The 21,803-nt window shown below is 42.3% G+C and overlaps 3 protein-coding genes across 3 annotated transcripts; all 3 read left to right on the top strand.

Moving 5' to 3' along the window:
* Positions 1 to 8,270: 8,270 nt before the first annotated feature.
* Positions 8,271 to 9,314, top strand: LOC110893400. The gene has a single exon (XM_022140510.1). It carries the CDS (start codon positions 8,271 to 8,273, stop codon positions 9,312 to 9,314), a length of 1,044 nt encoding a protein of 347 aa, XP_021996202.1.
* A 5,938-nt stretch (positions 9,315 to 15,252) lies between these two features.
* On the top strand, positions 15,253 to 19,946 carry LOC110893399. Its single transcript, XM_022140509.1, has 2 exons — positions 15,253 to 18,121; positions 18,244 to 19,946. Exons 1-2 carry the CDS (start codon positions 15,253 to 15,255, stop codon positions 19,944 to 19,946), a joined length of 4,572 nt encoding a protein of 1,523 aa, XP_021996201.1.
* A 130-nt stretch (positions 19,947 to 20,076) lies between these two features.
* On the top strand, positions 20,077 to 21,006 carry LOC110893398. The gene has a single exon (XM_022140508.1). It carries the CDS (start codon positions 20,077 to 20,079, stop codon positions 21,004 to 21,006), a length of 930 nt encoding a protein of 309 aa, XP_021996200.1.
* The last annotated feature ends 797 nt before the right edge of the window (positions 21,007 to 21,803 follow it).

Raw genomic sequence — 21,803 nt, 5'->3', positions numbered from 1 at the left:
AACCACCTGGAACATCCGGACCCCCTGAACATCCGAGCCCCAAACCTGACTAACTTCATCTAAAAAACCCTCCTTGTCCGCCAATAGATTCACAAATTTAAAAGGTTTAGGTTTATCCCTCGTCACATTCGGTAACACCAAAATACATGGAGAGTGATCTGATATACGGTAAGGGTGGAAAGAAGCCATGAAACCATAAAAAAACCCTAATTCTCTCTCTAGCTATGGCGACTTCCTCCTCCGTGAAATCCTAGGTTTCCAGCGTGATTCTTCAAGTTCAGTTCAGAGATTAGAGGTTCCTAACATCTATCTCCCAACTGGTTTGCGGATCCTGTTTGTCGGCTAGGGTTTTAAGTTTCTCGCCGCCGTCAATTCATATTCAAGCAGATTGGAGTGTTTGCTGGTCAATCAGCTTTGATTAATCAGTTACCTGTCCGATTGGTAAGAATCATGGGTTAGGGCATTTGCTAGTTTAGGGTTTCGGCTGTTTCTTTTTTATTTGTTGTCGGCTGGTTTGTGTGGGTTCTTTTGCTTCGTCTTGATCGGTAGGGTTATAGAGAGTTGTTTTGCTTTGTTATGGATGATCGATTTAAATCTGGTGGAAGGTCACCTTTGACGTTTCAACAGATTGCTGATCGTCTTCTGGATGTTAACGGTAATTCGGTGCAGCCAAAACGTGGAATAAACATTATTGATGAACTCACAAAGGTTTCTCGACCCGTTCAATTGCATAATCTGGATTCATCAACAACCGAGGAATTGGCTAAGGATTCGGGGCACACCAAGGCTGGAAACTCACGGTCAAGCTCTAGCAGTACTTATGTGCCTCCTAATTCTGATCATGTTGCTGAATCGGCTGGATTAGGGAACATAAGATCGTCCGGGGTGTCTAGTGATGGTGGTAACAACTCAAAACCGATGTCATATGTAGAATCGGTTTTAGCAGCCAAACCTGTTAAGGTAAATTTCAGATCTCTTGCTAGCCCTGTTACGTATGAGGGTTGTGATGTGGTTCTGCCTCGTGATTCGGTTAGAGCAGTGCAAGAAAAATTAGCGAACACTCTGTATGGTTACTTCCTAGGAGACAGAGTTGCATATCCGGTTGTGGACTATTTTGTGAAGAACCAGTGGAAGAGGTTTGGATTACAGAAATCAATGATGAATGCTAATGGGTTCTTTTTCTTTAAGTTTGCTGATGAAGCTGGTATGTTGAATGTTCTTAAAGAAGGCCCTTGGATTATCCGATCACAGCCTATGTTTTTGCATATTTGGTCTCCTACTTCTAAGTTAGAAAAGAAGGAGGTGAAGAAGTTGCAAGTGTGGGTTAAAATCCATGATGTTCCGATTGCTGCGTATACGGAGGATGGATTGAGTATGATTGCTACGGCTATTGGTGAGCCTAAGATGTTGGACACGTACACTTCATCTATGTGCACAGATAATTGGGGGAGGAGTAGCTACGCGAGAGCGTTAGTAGAAATTTCAGCTGAAAATGGGTTTAAGGAGGAGATAGTTATTGCAGTTCCAGAGTTGGAGGGGGAAGGCTTTAGTAAAGTGGTTTTGTCGGTTGAATATGAATGGAGTCCTCTTAGGTGTGCTCATTGTAAGGTGTTTGGTCATTCTGATGATTCCTGCCCGAGACAGCCTAGGAGGGCTCCTAAGGGGCCGATCACTGGTCAGAACAAACAAGAGGGAAGCAATACCCGGAAGCAAGTGAAGCAGCCGGTTGTAGACAAAGAGGGATTTACGGATGTGGAGCGCAAGAAAGCGGCTAGGAAATCAGGGTTTCCTGTTAATAAGCAGAAGCAGAAATTCGAATATCGGCCGATTGGATCCAAGCCGCCGGGTGGGGCTACTACCTCAGGTCCGCCACCTAGTGTCAAAACGCACAATCCGTTTGATGTTCTATCGGATACAGGTAAGAATGTGGGTAAAAATGGTGAAGCTCAGCATGACCAGCAGGAATCGGATGAGGAGGAGGTTGAAGAAGTCTACAATGAAACTAGTGCATTTATGACATCGGGTACTCATCCTTTCTCTTCGAAAGCAGGGGCAAGCACCTCTTCTACCAAGTTCTCGAATGGATAGGCTAGCTGTTTTTCGTCTGAAGGGGCTGCTGTTTTGTGGCTACTTTATCTTTGATGATGGTGGTTGAGGATTTTGTTTTGTGTTTTTGCATTGTTTGTCTACTAGATGTCGTGTCATGATGTATAGTAGACTAGGTTATGGGGTGTTATTGGTCTTTGGTTTTTGTTTTGATTTACATATATGGGGCATGTCCTGTATATGAACTAGTGTGGAACATATCCTCACTACTTGTACTTAATTGCGGTTGCATTTTAATAGAATCACCGGGGTAACCCTTTACCCAAAAAAAGGGTGGAAAGAAGCCGCAGCCGAAGGAAACGCATCAATGAATGGAGTATTCCCAAGAATACGGTCAATCTTTTTAAAGACAGCCCTATGATTTCGTTGTTTATTCGACCACGTATAATGCAACCCTGAGCTATTAATATCAAACACTTCAATATTATTCACGTAATCCTTAAAATCCCTCATTCCACTACTGCCCATAGATGAACCGGTCAAAGAATCCTCCAAGTACAAAGCAGAATTAAAATCACCCATTATAACCCACGGATTATCTTTCATAAAGGAATAATGAAGAGACAAATTACTCCACAAAATCCGACGATTCTTGTAATGGTTATCAGCATAAACAAACGAACAGAATAACGTTTTATGGTCTATCTTAAACACAATCTGGGTATGAGTAACCTGATCCGTTTGCGACAAAACCATAACATCAACCAAATTGCATCCCATCCTATCATAATACGCGTCCCTTTAGTACAGCAACCAGAGTTAGTCGTCCAACATGGGTTTCCATTATCGCACACACCTGTAAATGATTATCAGTAACTACTTGTCGAACCTCTTTTTGTTTGAGAGGCCGGTTCAAGCCCCTAATGTTCCAAGCAGCAAGGCTACCCATGGATACCCGCTTGACCGGGTGTGCTTGCACCCTCATAATTTTTACCATCCACCTTCTTATCCAAAAACGCTGGGATTTCAGCAAGTAACTCATCAACAGCCACCCCTTCATCAATAATTTCCTCATCTCGATCAGAATTGACCACTGGCCGCTTCTCCTTCTTCTTCGTTACATCATCCCCCTGATTCAGCTTCGAATTATTTGCCACCGGCTCATTAAGAACGTCAAACTGATTGGATAAAGCTACACGAGAAGTAGAAGGCCTCTGTCCTTCAGATTTGTTATTCACCACCGGTTTATAAACCAACTTCTGCTTCTGGAATTTAACCTGATAATTCGACCGACCACCCTTTTTATTTTTACTTTGCACATCTTGAAATTCATCATTCTTCTTATGAGCTTCATCATTAGTAGTCGGTTTCGTACTCTTTGGGCATGAATTAGAATCATGTCCGAAAACACAACAATGTGGGCATCTTAAAGGCTCCCAGTCATACTCCACCTTAACCTCTGCTTTCGAAAATCCATTACCATCCATCGACGGAACAGCAACCACAACAGTTCGTTTTAAGTCCAAACCAGCATTAACTTCAATGAGAGCCCGTGCAAAACTGCTACGACCCCAGGATTCAGCACACATCGATGCCGTATACGAATCAACCATTTTCGGCACTCCTATCTTTGATGCTAGCAGACTCAATCCGTCCTCAGTAAACGCCGAAAGCGGTACATCATGCATTTTCACCCAGACCGGTATATCAGTTATTTCCTCTTTCATTAACGTGGCCGACGGAGTCCATTCTTTGAGGATAATAGGAATATTCCTAATCATCCACGGTCCATCCTCCATCAGTTGTTCCATACCCTTTTTCGTATTAAACTTGAAAAAGAAGAACCCTCTCGCATTCATCATCATCCTATCCAACCCATATTTCGCCCAGTTGTTCTTAACAAAGTAATCAACTACTGGAAAAGCTAGACGTTTACCCAAAAAAATATCCATATAGCGTATTTTCAAACCTATCATTCACCTGTTTAACCGAAGACACAGGAATGACAACATCCACTCCCTCCATCGTATCCTTAGCAACCATCTGCCTAAAGTTGATTTTTGGTCCCTCCTTTTGAACTTGAACGACTTTGGCAAAAGACAACGGTTTGGCCGACCCACTAGCCTCTCCCTCTGAAGACATCTTTCCAGAGTTAGGGTTTGCATGAAGACCAGTATTTCCACCCATAAAATCCATGTTTACAGGCGTAGAGATAGCCGCTAATCCATCTAGTACAGATGGGTTATTCGTGGAGTAAAGACCTCTTCTTGGCATAAGAGGATTCCCTTCAATATTAGTCACACGTAATCCGATGCCACGCACAGGAGCCGTACCAGGTGTTGAATCACATTCCTCATTCCCCGTCTCACTAGCAGCAGGTTTGAAACAATCATACGGACACGAATTATCTCCTCTCTCCATTATGCAAGTCGACAAACAACCATGCACGAAAAAACCCTAGTAAAACCCGACGGCAACAAACAGAAGAAAACCCTAATCCTATAAACCCTAGCTTGAAACCTGATCCCTTAATCGATTAAACCTGAGCACCAATCTAGCTAAATTAATCTCAGTTAACCGCAATCAGTGACTTCCAGTTTAATAAATCAGGGTTCTTGAATCAACACTAGAGCAGCGATTATAAGAAAAACAAGGAAAAAAACCCTAGTTCAGGATCGGTCCCTAGTGCTAACGAGTTCATTATAGAGTTTCGAATGATCAAAACTCTAATCACAGACTGTTATGCACAAGATCACGAAGAAAAACATAGGATTCATGAAGAACAAAAGAAATCGCCTATAGGAGAGAGAGCATTAGGGTTACCTGTTTTCCCATGTTTACTCTTTCAAAATTTCTTTAATAATAATAATCTAAGTCATATATAATTTTATAACTTTTATAAAATTATAACATCACATGTTATAATACTTATACTACTTTTATTATGTTGTTTAACCCATTAAATAACAACATAAAATATTCTCTCAAAATAAATTGTCCATATAATTTATTAGTTTGTCAAGTGCAGTTATTTAGAAAACCGATTTCTAAATATTCTAAGTGTTAATATTTATTTGTTTGATCATATCATAAATAAATATTATAGGTGTTTGTCTAGCTTGTTATTGGGTATGACCCGACTTGGATCATAACGTACTAGCCGCATCAATTTAATATGTGTCTTGGGCATACAGAGTCCAACAATCTCCCACTTGCACAAGATACATAGAAGATTGGTGCAAGAAGTAAATGACGCCTAACAACGGTTTACTACCCCTAGTACGTATGACGAAGTGCCATTCAATAACATCATCCCCTTCAAGTCCCTTACTTGAACATGATTTAGGTGAATCTATCATTTATCCCATTGTTGCAGATGTCATGTCAAATCCAGAGACATAGTGTGATCATTCTCTGTTGATTTAACTTTTGCAGGCCTTAGACATCTTACTCTCAACGAATAAGAGGAACAAATCCCTTCTTGACTACATACGCCTCTCACAATTACCACGTACCACACCTGAGGTTAGCCTTATGTACTGTCTTATTACAGACAGCGAAGAACTAAGTCAAGGTATAATATTCGGTGAATATCAAGACCCAGTATGTATCTCAGGTCAGAGGATACTATGATATTCGCCTTTGCTCAAATTTACTTATGATCAATCACAAATGATTCCATGTAGTAACATTTGAGAGCGGGTCAGTCCAATATTTGCACCCCACAAATATCTATGAACTTTGGCAGCAACACTTTGCTCTATATTCATACCTAATGAATATCCACCAATCCAAGTTGTCTTACATTTATATTTGTTCCCACAAGTATGATCGACCATGGACATTTAGAATAATTAATTTATTCATGGATTTAAACATGCTAAAATGGAACATAACTCAAAATACCATAAAAGAGTAAAAATAACAATTGTTCCAATATCCAAATACAAAATAGATCAAATCCAATCACTAGTGTCACGCCCCCAAATTCCACACGCGGAGTACCACCGCTTGGAGGCGTGACATGACCAGGATCAAGCCACCAATCATATTGAACAATGTAAGTAGTAAATGTAATTCAACCAAACAATATGAAAGGTGTTCAAACAAAAACATAGTAAGTGTTTAGCAGAAGCATAATTGTGAAATCCCAAACATAAGTAATAAGTTCAAAGTGTTATAATGTTTTAACATGGCATCCACTGTCCATGTCCCACAACAACTGTGCCTCCCCGTGCAAGCTCCATGAGTACCTAACGACCTGCAAGGCATGTAACAACGAGTCAACAACAAAGTTGAGCGAGTTCACAGTTGGTTGTTTAGTTATAGTATTCGTTTCGTAAGCCATAAGTTCGTTTTGTAAACCGTGTATCATATTAATTCGTATCGCGGTCTACCAGACATGTTTGCGAAGATTAGTGGGGGTTTCCCATGTATCCTAGACTAGTTGTATTTGTATTTGTATCGCGGTCTCCCAGACATGTTTGCGAAGATTAGTATTTGTATCGCGGTCTCACAGACATGTGTGCGAAGATTAGTATTTGTATCGTGGTCTCACAGACATGTGTGTGAAGATTAGTAGGGGCTTCCCGTGTTTTACTAGTCTAGTCGTATCTATAGGTGTCTTTTCCCTAACGAGGACAGTGGTACATGTTCCAGTAACAATGAAAGTACGAGTAAACATTCCATCCCATGCCTTGGTAAGAGTGTGAACTCACCTTGGTTTGCTCGGTATGCTAAACTATATGCTCACAGTAATCAGTCAAGTCCTATGGGATGCACGTATACATAATCAGTTTAAGTTCGTAACGATTCACATGCAATCTATGTCACAAAATGTGTTTGGCAGTTAACATCATGCATCAGGTAAGCAGTTAATCATTTCCATGCAATTCATGTCCCACACAAATGTCCTTCACAGTTTATACTAACATGGTTATTCTTTAACATACTTGACAAGGTTAACAAACTTAACAGGATTAACATATATATCAGGAATAATAAGCTAACAGTGTTAGTTAACTAACAGCGTTAACAAACTAATAGAGTTATATACTTAACAGAGTGGCATACATAATTTAACAGAGTTAATAAAATTAACAGAGTAAATAAGCTTAACACAGTTAATAAACTAACTAGGTTTACATTCTTAATATGCATAATAGAGTTAACATACTTAACAGAGTTATCACTCTAACGGAGTTAACATATTAACTGAGTTATCACACTAACGGAGTTAACATACTAACTACTGTTACTTATAAACTTTGCGAGGAACTTTAAGCACTTACAGGTTCACGAGGAACCTTAACCTTCCTCGCTGAAGAACCTTAACCTTCCTCATGAGGAACCTTAACCTTCCTCACTGAAGGTTCCCCAGGTACATGATCATCCTCATCAGTTACAGAACGCAGAACCCTAATCATATACCAGCAATTTCATCAACGATTGTTAACCCAGAAACATACTCTATCCTGATCAACACACGTAACAACAAACATATAGCAGTATTATCATCGGATCATTACTAACATTTATTAATCAACTATCCTACTGTTTCACACATCATCATCATCGTGCTAAGATATATCGGTAAACATATTACAGTTGGCTATCCATTTAAATCAAATGACGTAATCATTATTATGTTCTTAACAACAATACAAGATCATATTCAATATATATACGAACATGTATTCCACAATTCACAGAACTTTCCTCAATCAGATTCATGTATACGAATATGTATTGATCTACCCAGGATTCATGTAACGATTAAACAATAGTGAAAACTAACCGAGATGTGGTTGCCGTCAAACAGAGAGAGGATAAAGCATTGTTTTGTCTATTAGATGTCTTGTCATGATGTATAGTAGACTAGGTTATGGGGTGTTAGAGGTCTTTGGTTTTTTGTTTGTTTTACATATATGGGGCATGTCCTGTATATGAACTAGTGTGGAACACATCCTCACTACTTGTTCTTAATTGCGGTTGCATTTCAATAGAATCACCGGGGTAACCCTTTACCCAAAAAAAAGAGAGTTATATGAGGATCATACACAAACCTGTGTATATTCGGAACAAGTGGGCCGAACCCACTTGAGTTCTATTTTATTTTTGATTTGGGCTCTAAAGATTTGAGCCAAGGAAAAACAAATACAGGTTTTCAATAAATTAATTCTTGCACAAACAATAACTATCAATCATGATTCAAATAATTTAATATGACGTGCACGTGCAAAGAAATACTTTCGAGGCGTAATTCAGTTTGGGTTGAGTGGGTTCACTCTTATAGGTTGAGAGGTAAAAGCTTTTGGGTTTGTAAAGTTCCAGCTTCCTGCTGTTGGTCTTGGAGAAAGATTCTTCAGCTCCGGCCGATTGTTAGGAAGTTTTTCTGGTCCGAGATTGGAAATGGTTCGGCTACCTCCGCTTGGCACGATAATTGGAGTGAGATAGGCCCGCTCGATCAGTTTCTTTCTCCCCGGATGATTGCTAGCGCGGGTTTTAATATGGAGTCCAAGGTGTCGGATGTCTATTCCGATACGTCTTGGAGCTGGCCGGTTGCGTGGCGGGACTTGTATCCGGTTCTTATTCAGCTCGATGGTATTTCTTTGCAGCCAAATAAGTTGGATAAAGTCTTGTGGCGTCATGGTAATCAAAAGCATGTGTTCTCGTCGTCTAGAGTTTGGGATTCGTTTCGGTTTCATGCTGTGGAGGTGGATTGGTGCCGTCTTGTGTGGTTTGGTCAGTGTATTCCGCGTCATGCTTTTCTTTTATGGCTTATCATGCGAAGGAAACTGCTTACTCAAGATAAGATCTTGAGTTGGGATTTATCGCGCAGGAAAAATATGAATATGATGTGCTGTTTGTTATGCTATGCCAATCATGACTCTCATACCCATTTGTTTTTTGAATGCAAATTCTCGTCCCAAGTGTGGCTGCTGGTTAGACAAAAAGCGGGTATGGGTTCGGTGCATGCTAAATGGGATGACATTGTTAACTGGTTACTTGATCGATCCAATTCAAAATTGGCGTCGGTTTACGTTGCTAAACTGATAGTGGCTGCTACGGCCTATTTCATTTGGCAAGAGCGGAATGCTAGATTATTCAGAAATCAGGTGAGGCCCCCGGAATCATTAAGTGACACCATTATACAACAAGTGCGGTACAAGCTGATTGGTGCAAAGTTGAAAAAGTGCGATAATGTTCGAAAGCTTTTAAGGGCTTGGGATATTGAAGCTTCAGATCTGCACGATGATGGCGGCTGATGATGCTTTTGTATTTTTTCTTGTTGAGTCTAGGTTTGTAGCCTAGTGGTTTGTTAGTCCAGTTTCGGTTGTCGTTTGTTTGGTTTTTCTCTGGTTTTTACTTTCATAGGGCATGTCCTATGATTGAACTAGTGTAGGCTCTCTACACTACTTGTGTTTTTTTGGTTGTGAATATATAGTATCACCGGGGTAACCCTTTACCCAAGCGTAACAACACTAGTTAAACGATCATGGAATTAGGCATCACTAACCTTAAAAGTTCGGATTGTCACATCATCCCCAACTTGAAAGAAATTTCGTCCCGAAATTTGGCACGTGGTTACTAAGGAAGCTAGTTGTGTTGTGTTGATTACTGGTTTTCCTGGGGTGTCACATCATCCCCCTGTTGATTTGGAATTTCGTCCCGAAATTCTGTAGTAGCTTCAGCCTCAGTAGTGGTTGCATTGTTCTCGAACAACTGGGGATATTTGAGTTTCATTTGATCTTCTCGTTCCCAGGTGAACTCTGGGCCACGACGGGAGTTCCAACGAACTCGAACAAGAGGTATTCTGGTGTGCTTGAGGACCTTAACATCCCGGTCCGTGATTTCAACAGGTTCCTCGACGAATCGCAACTGGTCATCGATAGTGAGCTCCTTCAAAGGAACTATAAGGGTCTCATCTGACAGACACTTCTTCAGATTTGACACGTGAAAAACGTTGTGAACTCCACCGAGTTCTGCTGGTAGGTTCAGTTTGTAGGCCACCTTGCCTATTTTCTCTATGATTTCGAACGGTCCAACATACCACGGATTGAGCTTGCCTCGTTTACCAAAGCGAACCACACCCTTCCAGGGTGTGACTTTAAGTAGAACCCGGTCCCCGACCTGAAATTCTAAAGGTTTCCTACGCTTATCAGCGTAGCTTTTCTGACGGTCACGAGCTGCCGCCATTCGTTGTCGTATCTGAGCAAATCTTTCCGTTGCGTCTACTACAAGTTCTGGACCTGTGATCTGACTATCACCCACCTCTGCCCAATAAAGAGGTGATCGGCATTTACGCCTGTACAATGCCTCAAATGGAGCGGCTTGGATGCTGGTGTGGTAACTGTTATTATACGAGAACTCCACTAACGGGAGATGTTTTTCCCAGCCGTTGCCGAAATCGATTACGCACGCCCTAAGCATGTCTTCAAGGGTTTGAATAGTGCGCTCAGACTGCCCATCCGTCTGAGGGTGGTAAGCTGTGCTCATGTCTAATCGTGAGCCAAAAGATTTGTGCATTGCTTGCCATAGTTCCGAAGTAAAACGTGCATCACGATCAGAGATAATGGAGGTTGGCACCCCGTGCCTCGAGGCAACTTCCTTAAGGTAAACATCTGCTAAGGTGGAGAACTTATCCGTTTCCTTGATAGCCAAGAAGTGTGCAGACTTTGTGAGTCGATCCACGATCACCCAAATAGTATCATTCCCACGTTGAGATCTAGGCAGGCCAGTAACAAAATCCATGGAAATTTCCTCCCATTTCCATTGTGGTATCTTTGGTTGCTGGAGTAGGCCTGATGGTTCCTGATCTGTCTTAACTCTCGCACAAGTCAAACATTTGCTGACGTAAGTTGCTATGTAGGCTTTCATGCTAGGCCACCAATATGTAGTTCTGAGATCGTGGTACATTTTATCCGAACCTGGATGTACCGAGTAGCGAGACTTATGTGCTTCATCCATTACAAGCTCGCGTAAGTTGCCATAAAGTAGGACCCAGATGTGTCCTGTTATGTAGTAGGCGCCGTCTTCCTTTTGTTCTAATCGTTGCCTTGAACCGCGTAAGGCTTCAGCCCTGACGTGTTCTGGTTTCAATGCTTCTACTTGAGCATCTAGTATCTGTGCCGGAAGACTAGACTGGATGGTAAGTTGTAATGCTCGTACGCGTCTAGGTGCAGTGTCTTTTCGACTAAGGGCGTCAGCCACAACATTGGCTTTGCTTGGATGGTACTTGATGGCACATTTGTAATCATTCAGTAGTTCGACCCATCGACGTTGACGCATGTTCAATTCCTTCTGCTTGAAGATATGCTCGAGACTCCTGTGATCGGTGTAGATAGTGCACTTGGTACCTTACAGGTAATGTCGCCATATCTTAAGCGCAAAAACAACAGCTCCCAGCTCCAAGTCGTGTGTGGTGTAATTTCTTTCATGAACTTTAAGTTGGCGCGAGGCGTAAGCAATGACTTTATCCCGTTGCATCAATACACAACCAAGACCCTGAATTGATGCGTCGCAATAAACTACAAAGTCGTCTGTGCCCTCTGGCAATGAAAGAATAGGTGCACTGCAAAGTCTATCCTTTAAGTGCTGAAATGCTGATTCCTGCGCATTACCCCATCGATAAGTAACGCCCTTCTGCGTTAGTGAGGTGAGAGGTTGCGCAATCTTAGAAAAATTCTTGATAAACCTCCTGTAGTAACCTGCCAAACCCAAGAATTGGCGAATTTCCGTTGGTGTGCGAGGTGCAGGCCAGTTTTTGATCGAATCTACCTTGGATGGATCAACATGAATCCCATCCTTGTTTACCACGTGGCCTAGAAAGTGGACTTCACGAAGCCAGAAGTCGCATTTCGAAAACTTGGCGTACAGCTGTTCTGATCGAAGGAGTTCCAGAATAAGTCGCAAATGTTGCTCGTGTTCCTCCTGACTCTTAGAATAGATCAGGATGTCGTCGATGAAAACTATAACGAACTTATCCAAGTAAGGCTTGCATACTCTATTCATAAGATCCATGAAAACTGCAGACGCGTTTGTTAACCCGAATGGCATAACTAGAAACTCGTAGTGGCCGTAGCGAGTTCTGAATGTTGTTTTGGAGACGTCCTCATCCCGGACTCTCAGTTGATGGTAGCCTGACCTCAGATCTATCTTTGAGTAGTAGCTCGACCCTTGCAGCTGGTCGAACAAATCATCAATACGTGGCAGAGGGTAGCGATTCTTTACGGTCACCTTGTTGAGTTCACGGTAGTCAATACACATCCTGAAGGTACCGTCTTTCTTTTTCACGAATAACACTAGAGCTCCCCAAGGCGAAGAGCTAGGACGAATGAAACCCTTATCCAAGAGTTCTTGCAATTGCTTAGACAGTTCTTCCAGTTCGGTTGGAGCTAAGCGATACGGTGCACGAGCTATTGGTGTTGCTCCTGGAGCTAGCTCGATCTGGAATTCGACCTGGCGATGAGGCGGTAGCCCAGGTAAATCTACAGGAAACACTTGAGGAAAGTCGCGTACTATTGGAATATCCTCTAATCTCTTCTCTTTCGTTGTTGCGTCAGTAACAAGTGCCAAAATGGCAGTGTGGCTCTTTCGCAAACACTTCTGGGCCTTCAGGAAGGAGATGATGCCGACCACGCCACCACTCTTGTCACCTTGAACTTCGAGAGGTTCTTTACCCGAATGGAGAATACGAACAATCTTCTCCTTGCACAGGATCTCTGCTTGTTTTTGAGATAACCAATCCATACCAATGACGATGTCGAAACTACCCAGAGCTATGGGAATGAGATCGATAGAGAAAGTCTGAACAGCGAGGATAAGATTACAACCCTGAACTATGTGTGTGGCCTCTAGACTTTTACCGTTAGCTAACTCTACGACATGTTTAGTGTTCAAAAGTGTTGGTGTGCGCTTGAGCATTTGACTAACTTTCAGAGACATATAACTGGTATCCGCACCTGAATCAAATAATATAGTAACATAAAAGTCGTCGAGAAGAAACTTACCCATTACCACATTAGGATCATTCCTTGCATCACCCTGACCCAGCACAAATGCACGACCCCTAGCGCCGTTGTCGTTATTGCTTCCCCCATTGTTGTTCCCATTACCCTGATTATTGTTGTTGTTGTTGTTTTGATTCCGGTTTAACTGGGGGCAGTCCCGCTTGAAGTGGCCTTCAGCACCACACTGAAAGCATCCCCTATTGCCTCGCTGCTGCTGTTGTTGCTGTTGGTTTCGTGGAGCTGGTGGTTGTTGTTGCTGGTTCTGATTCGCAGGTCGTGAGCTCCTGCAATCTTTAACTTCATGACCCATCTTGAGACACCTCTGATAATGACCCTTGTTCCACTGGCCATTGTGGTGCCTGTTGCATGTATTGCACCTTGGGAGATCTCCTCTATATCCACCCTGTCTTTGACTACCACAAAATTGCTGACCAGGGCTCTGGTAGTTATCAGTCTTTCACTGTTGTGCCTGAGACTGAGCTGTAGCTGAACCCTTGCTGGAATCCACATCCCATTTCCGCTTGTTGTCACTGGGAGTAGCGGAAGTAGTAGCATTAGTAGCACTGATACGTTTGGGCAGCTTGTTCTGTTCCACTGCCTGATCTGTGAGACGATGAGCAAGACGAGTGATATCTTGGATAGTAGCAAGGTTGACCGATGTCACATGAATTTGAATTTCCGGTACTAGCCCTTTGAGGTACAACTCAATACGCTTGATAGGAGGGTCCACCATAGTTGGACACAAGATGGCCAGCGTTTGACCTTTTCGTATACGCCTCAATCTCTGACCCCGTCATTTTCAGATTAAAGAATTCCACTTCCAACTTGTGGATGTCATCACGTGTGCAGTATTCCCGCTTGATTAGTTCCTTGAAATCATTCCAAGGGGTGGCGTTAGCAGCTGCCAACCCTAACATCTGAACTTGCGCATTCCACCAAGTCAGCGCAATTCCTTCGAGAGTACCAGTGGCGTACTTCACCCTGCGTGCGTCAGGGCATTCACACATTTCGAAGACTGACTCGAGCTTCTCGAACCAGTGGAGGAGTCCAACTGCTCCTTCTGTGCCACTGAAAGTACTAGGACGACAGTCCATGAAAGTTTTGAACGTGCATGCAGGCTGCGGAGCAAACTGGCCTCCTGCCTGAGCGGCTGCGAGTGCCTCAGCAACTCGTTCATTGATTAAAGCCGTCAATTGGGCTTGAGTTAGGTTAACGCGTCCAGCCATGATCTTCATACCAAAGAAAACATGGGTAAGAAGAGGTTCGCGAAAGTGCGATGACAGAAGAGGGTAAGCACATATGCGTTCTCAAGCAATAGTTGTTACGTTTATCTAAGCATACCATGAGCAAAGTTTCTATGTAATCTTGCAAGTCGGCAATGTAAACATGAACAGTATTACCTATAGTGTTGAGTCTTGCACGTGGAGCGAAGCGTCGTTGTGGATCGTTGAGCACTGTACAGGTTATAGTCTGGTTTTAACAAAAACTTTTTCCCTTATTAAAACCAAGTTCACTATAACCAATGGCTCTGATACCAATCTGTCACACCCCAAATTCCACACGCGGAGTACCACCGCTTGGAGGTATGACATGACCAGGATCAAGCCACCAATCATATTGAACAATGTAAGTAGTAAATGTAATTCAACCAAATAATATGAAAGGTGTTCAAACAAAAACATAGTAAGTGTTTAGCAGAAGCAAAATTGTGAAAACCCAAACATAAGTAATAAGTTCAAAAAAATTCAAGGAAAAACCCTATGCTCTCTCTCCTATAGGCGATTTCTTGTTCTTCATGAATCCTAACTTTTTCTTCGTGATCTTGTGTATAACAGTCTGTGATTAGAGGTTTGATCATTCGAATCTCTATAACGAACTCGTTAGCACTTGGGATCGATCAAGAATTAGGGTTTATTTCGTTTTCTTCTTCACATCGCCGCTCTAGTTTTTTGATTCAAGAACCCTGATTTATTAAACTGGTAGTCGTTGATTGCGGTTAACTGAGATTAACTTAGCTAGATTGATGCTCAGGTTTAATCGATTAAGGGTGAAGGTTCAGTCTAGGGTTTATAGGATTAGGGTTTATCTTTCGGTCCTGTTTTCGTTTTTTCTGGTTGCGGCTTTAGGGTTTTGGGTTATCGAGTGCATGGTTGTTTAAGGTTTCTGGTTTCACGTGAGAGTTGCTTGTTTAGTTATGGATGTTCGTTCCAAGACTGGTGACACTACTGCTAGTGTCTTGCATGACCGCGGAAAGCCGCCTGACCCGCTGAACAGTTTTGCTAATAAACCGACCGACCTAGATGGATCTGATAACATGAATGAACCGGTGGGTGAGGAGTTGCCTACACCGGGAACAGCACCAATTCGTGGGATCGGGTTACGAGTTACTAACATTGAAGGCAACCCTCTACTTCCGAGAAGAGGTATGTTTTCTACGTCAAATGTTTCGGTTTTGGATGGGTTGATGAGTATTTCCAAACCTGTGGAAAACCCCTTCACTGGTGAATCTTCCTCGATGGCCAATAAGGATAATGGGGCTGCTGCTAAGCCCTTGTCTTACGCTGAGTCGGTAAGTGCTAATACTGTGAAGAAAGTTAACTTTCGGTCGCTTGCTAGTTCCGTTAATCAGGAGGGTTGTGATGTTGTGTTGCCGAGGGAATCTGTCCGTTCGGTGCAGGATAAGATGGCTAATACTCTTTATGGGTACTTTTTGGGTGATCGTGTGGCTTTCCCGGTGGTTGATTATTTTGTGTGTGTGCAATGGAAGAAATATGGCTTGCAGAAAACTATGATGAATGCTAACGGCTTTTTCTTTTTTAAATTTAAAGATGAGAATGGTATGGCGAATGTTATGAAGGATGGGCCATGGATTGTTCGCTCTCAACCATTGTTCCTTAACAATTGGACCCCAACTACGAAACTAGAGAAGAAGGAGGTAAAGAAGGTGCAGTTATGGGTTAAAATTCATGAGGTGCCGATTGCGGCCTACACGGAAGATGGTCTTAGTCTGATTGCTACAACTATTGGGGAACCAAAGATGCTAGATTCGTTTACTACGTCTATGTGCTTGGACTCATGGGGTAGGAGTAGTTACGCTAGAGCCCTAATAGAAATCTCAGCCGATAAGGAGTTTCGGGAGGAAATAACTATGGCAATTCCGGAATCTGAAGGGGAGGGGTTTGTGAAAGAGACGATGTATGTGGAGTATGAATGGAGTCCGCACCGATGTCCCACTTGTTGTGTGTTCGGCCACAATATGGATTCTTGTCCAAAACAACCTACGAAACCTTTCAAGCAGATGCATGAGGAGCTTAATCGGAATGTTCAAAAAAATCGTTCAACTAAGAAGACGCCGGTTGTGGATAAGGATGGGTACACAGAGGTCCATGGTAAGAAAATTGCTAAAAAAGTTGGAACTCCGGTCAATAAGCAAAAACCTAGATTTGAATATCGTCCTATAGGGCCGAAACCTAAAGGAGACAGTAACAAGGCTTCGAGCTCTAATAGTACTAGATCAAATAACCCGTTTGATATTCTTAATGAAGAGGAGGCTGATTTGGATGACTCTCGCAAGGAGTCTACGAATTCGGGTAGGGGCAATGATGACTCTAATGACGATGTAGAGGAGGTGTACACTGAAATGGATGAATTTATGACAGAAGGCACTCTTAAGAGTAAACCTAAAGGGGCAAGCACTCCTTCTCCAATAGTTAAAATGGTTAGTATCGCGACTTGGAAGATAAGGGGGTTGAACCGCCCCCTCAAACAGAAGGAGGTTCGTCAGGCTGTCAAGGATTTTAAGCTGAGCTTGTGTGTGATTTTAGAGTCTCATGTGGATGTGAGTAATTTGAGTAAAGTTTGTAATTCCATTTTTCGCTCGTGGGATTGGACTTCTAATGGAGGATGTTGTGATAAAGGCACTAGAATCATTATCGGTTGGAACCCGGCTATCTTTGATGTGATGATTTTGTCGCAATCTCCTCAGGTTATGCATATTCAGCTTGTTTTTAAAATTGATAAAAGAATGGTGTTTTGCTCTTTCGTGTATGCTGATAACTATTATGTCTCACGTAAAGAATTATGGCATAATTTGTTGGTGCACAAGATCCTGGTGGGGAACAAACCTTGGTGTATCATGGGTGATTTTAACACGGCTCTGAATCTTGAAGATAATTCTATGGGATCATCGATTGTTTCTATTGGCATGCGTGATTTTCAAGAGTGTGTAGATGAGATTGAGGTCGTTGATATTAATCGTACGGGGATGCATTTTACTTGGAGCCAAAAGCCAAAGAATGGGGTGGGCCTTATGAAAAAAATTGATCGTGTTATGGGAAATACTCCTTTTATTGCTGATTACCCGAATTATGTTGCTTTTTTCAAGCCTTACAGATTATCCGATCATTGTCCGTGTATCTTATCTTTTCCGGGAGCGGGTATGGTGAAGCCGAAGCCGTTCAAGTTTGCTAACTTTTTGGTCTTCAAACCGGAATTTTTGGATATTGTTAAAAGTGTGTGGGATACCAGTGTGAGCGGAGTGCACCAGTTCCGGGTGGTCAAAAAACTTCGGATGCTTAAACACCCGCTTCGCTCTTTATTGTTTAAACAGGGAAATCTTCACAAGAAAGTGGAAACTCTTCGTTTGAAGCTAGATGAGATTCAGCAAAGTATTGACCGAGATCCGAACAATGTCGAGCTTCAGGTGGCTGAAAGGGAGGCCGGCCGTGATTTATTAGAAGCTTCGCTGGACGAGGAACGGTTTCTAAAACAAAAGTCTAAGGTAGATTGGTTAAGGGCTGGTGATTCGAACTCGGCTTTCTTCCATTCTTCATTAAAAATCCGGAATCATTTCAGCCGTATAGATGTGATTAAAGACCCGGATGGTAACCTTTATGAAGGCGATGCGGTTTTTCAACCTTTTGTTAATCATTATCAGAAGTTTTTTGGTTCTCAAGGGGATATTTCGCTCTCTCCGGCCCCAGATTTGTTCTCTAAAATCATTGATCCTCAAAAGGCTTCCCATATGATTCGGCCCATAACTGTAGAAGAGGTTAAAAAGCGATGTTTTCTATCGGCATTGACAAAGCCCCGGGTCCGGATGGCTATTCAGCGGCTTTCTTCAAAAGTCCTTGGCCTATTATAGGTAATGATGTGACTTGTGCCATTTTGGATTTTTTTGAAACAGGTAAGCTTCTTCAGGAATTGAATCACACGACCATTGTTCTTATCCCGAAGGTGCCTACTCCTGCAACGGTTGTTGATTATCGCCCTATTGCTTGTTGCAACAGTTGTTCTTATCCCGACACTGTTGATTGGAGATTTCTTAAGAGTGTTTTGCTTGGCTTTGGTTTTCACGCGAATATGGTGAATTGGATCATGGCTCTGGTCTCTACGGATTCGTTTTCTGTTTGTGTTAATGGGTCGGTTCATGGGTTCTTTAAAGGCAGCCGCGAGTTAAGACAGGGAGACCCGATCTCTCCTTACCTTTTCACTCTAGTCATGGAAGTCCTAACGGCCATCCTTTTGCATGCGGTTCGTATAGACTCATCGTTTAAATTCCATAATAAATGCGAAAAACAGCAAATCATAAACCTTTGTTTTGCGGATGACTTGTTCATTTTTGCTAGAGGAGAAGTTAATTCGGCAAGGTGTGTTATGACATCTCTTTCTATGTTCACCAGGATGTCGGGGTTAGTTCCTAGCAATCAGAAAAGCACGATCTTTTTTTGCAATGTTAACAGCCATGTCAAGGATGCTATTCTGAATATTATGCCTTTTGTGGAAGGAAAATTGCCTGTCAGGTATTTCGGTGTGCCTCTAATTTCTTCTAGACTTGGGTATAATGATTGTCGAGTTCTGATTGAAAGACTAGAGAAGCGAATCACAAACTGGAGAAACAAGTTGCTCTCTTTTGCTGGTAGACTTCAACTTATTATCTCTGTCCTCTCTTCCATGCATATCTATTGGGCGTCCGTGTTTATCTTGCCGGCTAGGATAACTCAGGAGCTAGAAGCCAGAATGCGGAATTTCCTTTGGTCTCAAGAAAGCTCGTTTAATAAAGGGAAATCTAAAGTTTCTTGGAAAACGGTTTGTACTCCAAAATATGAAGGGGGCTTGGGTATTAGACGAATTGGAGATATGAATAAGGCTCTTATGGCTTCTCACATCTGGAGTATCGTGTCTAAGCGAGCTTCGCTGTGGGTTGAGTGGGTTCATAGCTACCACTTAAAAGGAAGGAGTTTTTGGGTTTGCAAAACTCCTGCAAATTGCTGCTGGTCTTGGAGGAAATTGATTCAGTTACGCCCTCTAATCAGAAAGCATATTTGGTCGGTTGTTGGGAATGGGACTAGCACGTCGGCCTGGTACGATTTTTGGTGCGATCCAGGTCCGTTAAGTGATTTTCTTACGCCAAGAACCATTACGGATGCGGATTTTAAGTTAGATGATTCAGTGGCTAATGTCTATTCTACTGATTCTTGGCGATGGCCTACGGCGTGGAGAGATTTGTTTCCCGTGCTCATTCAGCTTGACCAGATGCAGTTAAATCCAGCAAAGCAGGATAGACTTTTATGGAAGGATGGTACGGACTTAGCCGAATTCTCCTCGTCCAACGTTTGGCATTCGGTTAGGTATAAGGAGCCGGAAGTTAACTGGTGTAATATTGTTTGGTTCTCGCAATGTATTCCGCGGCATGCTTTTATGTTGTGGTTGGTCATGAAAGGAAAGCTTTTAACTCAAGACAAAATTCTGAAGTGGGATATTTCAAGGCGAAAAAATATGAATATGATGTGTTGCCTTTTGTGCTATGAGAATTTTGATTCTCATCCTCACTTATTCTTTGAATGTAAGTTTTCGTCTCAAGTTTGGCATAAATCGATGCGTCGCTGATGTAAACAAAGCCCTCCTCTCGAACCATATCTGGAGCATTTTGGTTAACAGGAACTCTCTTTGGGTGCAATGGATTCATATCCATAAGCTCAAAGGGCGAAGCTTTTGGGAGATTCCTTGTCGGGGTAGCATGACATGGGGTTGGCGGAAGATTCTTGCTCTTCGTGATTTAGTCCGTCCTTTCTTGTGGAAGTCTATTGGTAATGGTGCTAATACGAATGTGTGGAGTGACACTTGGTGTAATGTGTGTCCTCTCCGTTCCCATATTAGTCCGAGAGCAATTGCAAATGCAGGATTCAATCTGCAATCGTCTGTGGCGGAGATGATTGACTCTAGTGGTAATTGGAAGTGGCCAGTGGCGTGGTATGATCTTTTCCCAGTTCTAATTAATCTCCAAGTCCCGGTTCTTCATGATACACAGGACCGATTGGTTTGGATAAATTCTGAAGGGAATTCTTGTTATTTCTCTTCGTGGGAGGTCTGGAACAATATTCGATATCGAGAGCATGTCGTTTCGTGGTTACATATGGTTTGGTTTAAACAATGCATCCCAAGGCACTCGTTTCATTTGTGGATGGTCATCAGGAATAAGTTGAAAACTCAGGATCGTATGTCCGTTTGGGAGGCGGGTAGTGCTACAAACTTAAATCTGATGTGCTGCCCTTTATGTTATCATGACCGAGACTCGAGGAACCATTTGTTTTTTGAGTGTTCGTATGCTAAGGAGATTTGGCTTAGCATTAGGGATATGGCGAATATGGGTAATGTGAATGGCCGGTGGGAAGACATTATGCTGTGGATGGACCAACACTCCACTCGACAACCGGTCAATGTTGTGAGCAGGTTGGTGGTGGCAGCAGCTTCCTATTTCGTTTGGCAAGAAAGGAACTCGAGACTCTTCAATCGGAACCAACGTTCAGCGACGGCTTTATCTCAGGAAATCGTTAATACCGTTCGTTTACGGCTTTTGTCATTCAAATTCAAACAGGGAGCGGTAAACAGGAACTTTCTTCAGAAGTGGAACATTCCAAGTAATAACTTGGATATTGATCCGGGCTAGTTAGGTTGTTGCGTCTGGTGTGTATTGTTTAGCCTAGGCTGGTCTATGTCTGTTCTAGCAGTGTGTTTGGTGGTTTTTGTTTTGGTTGTGTTTGTTTTGGTTCTCTAGTCTTGGCATGTCAAGTCTAGAGGGGTGTAACATTTCAGTTGCACCATTGTGCTTTTTGTGATTTATAAAATTCACCGGGGTAACCCTTTACCCAAAAAAAAAAAGGTGGGTATGTCTTCGGTTAACCCGAAGTGGAGGGATATTGTAGATTGGCTTCTTGCTCGTGCTAGATCAAACTCGGTTGCGGTCTATGTTGCTAAGCTTGTAGTGGCGGCTGGTTCTTACTTCATATGGCAAGAGAGGAACAATCGTCTATTCAAAAATCAGCTGAGACCTCCGGAAATGGTTAGTGAAGTTATTTTGAAGACGGTTAGATACAAACTTATGGGAGCAAAGCTAAAGAACACTGTGAAGGTGCGAAAGCTTCTAGAAGATTGGGATATTCGTGGGGACGTTGATGACGGTTGTGGCGGCTAATAACTGTTTTTTGGGTGTTTGATTTCTAGATTTTAGTCTAGTAGTCTTTGTTTGGTTGCTTTGTCGGGTTTTATTTGGGTTGTTTTGTTTACTTTCATGGGGCATGTCTCATGATTGAACTAATGTAGACTTTCTACATTACTTGTTTTGATTGGTTGTGAATATATAGAATCACCGGGGTAACCCTTTACCCAAAAAAAAGTAATAAGTTCAAAGTGTTATAATGTTTTAACATGGCATCCACTGTCCATGTCCACAACGACTGTGCCTCC

Source organism: Helianthus annuus, chromosome 12, assembly GCF_002127325.2.
Source record: "Helianthus annuus cultivar XRQ/B chromosome 12, HanXRQr2.0-SUNRISE, whole genome shotgun sequence".
Lineage (NCBI taxonomy): Eukaryota > Viridiplantae > Streptophyta > Magnoliopsida > Asterales > Asteraceae > Helianthus > Helianthus annuus.
This window is presented reverse-complemented; position numbering and strand designations above follow the sequence as displayed.

Coding starts and splice junctions, on each gene's coding strand:
- LOC110893398 (XM_022140508.1), top strand. CDS start 20,077: ATGACATGGGGTTGGCGGAAGATTCTTGCTCTTCGTGATTTAGTCCGT.
- LOC110893400 (XM_022140510.1), top strand. CDS start 8,271: ATGACGTGCACGTGCAAAGAAATACTTTCGAGGCGTAATTCAGTTTGG.
- LOC110893399 (XM_022140509.1), top strand. CDS start 15,253: ATGGATGTTCGTTCCAAGACTGGTGACACTACTGCTAGTGTCTTGCAT. Junction 18,122..18,243: donor AGAAGAGGTTAAAAAGCGAT/GTTTTCTATCGG, acceptor TTTTTGAAACAG/GTAAGCTTCTTCAGGAATTG.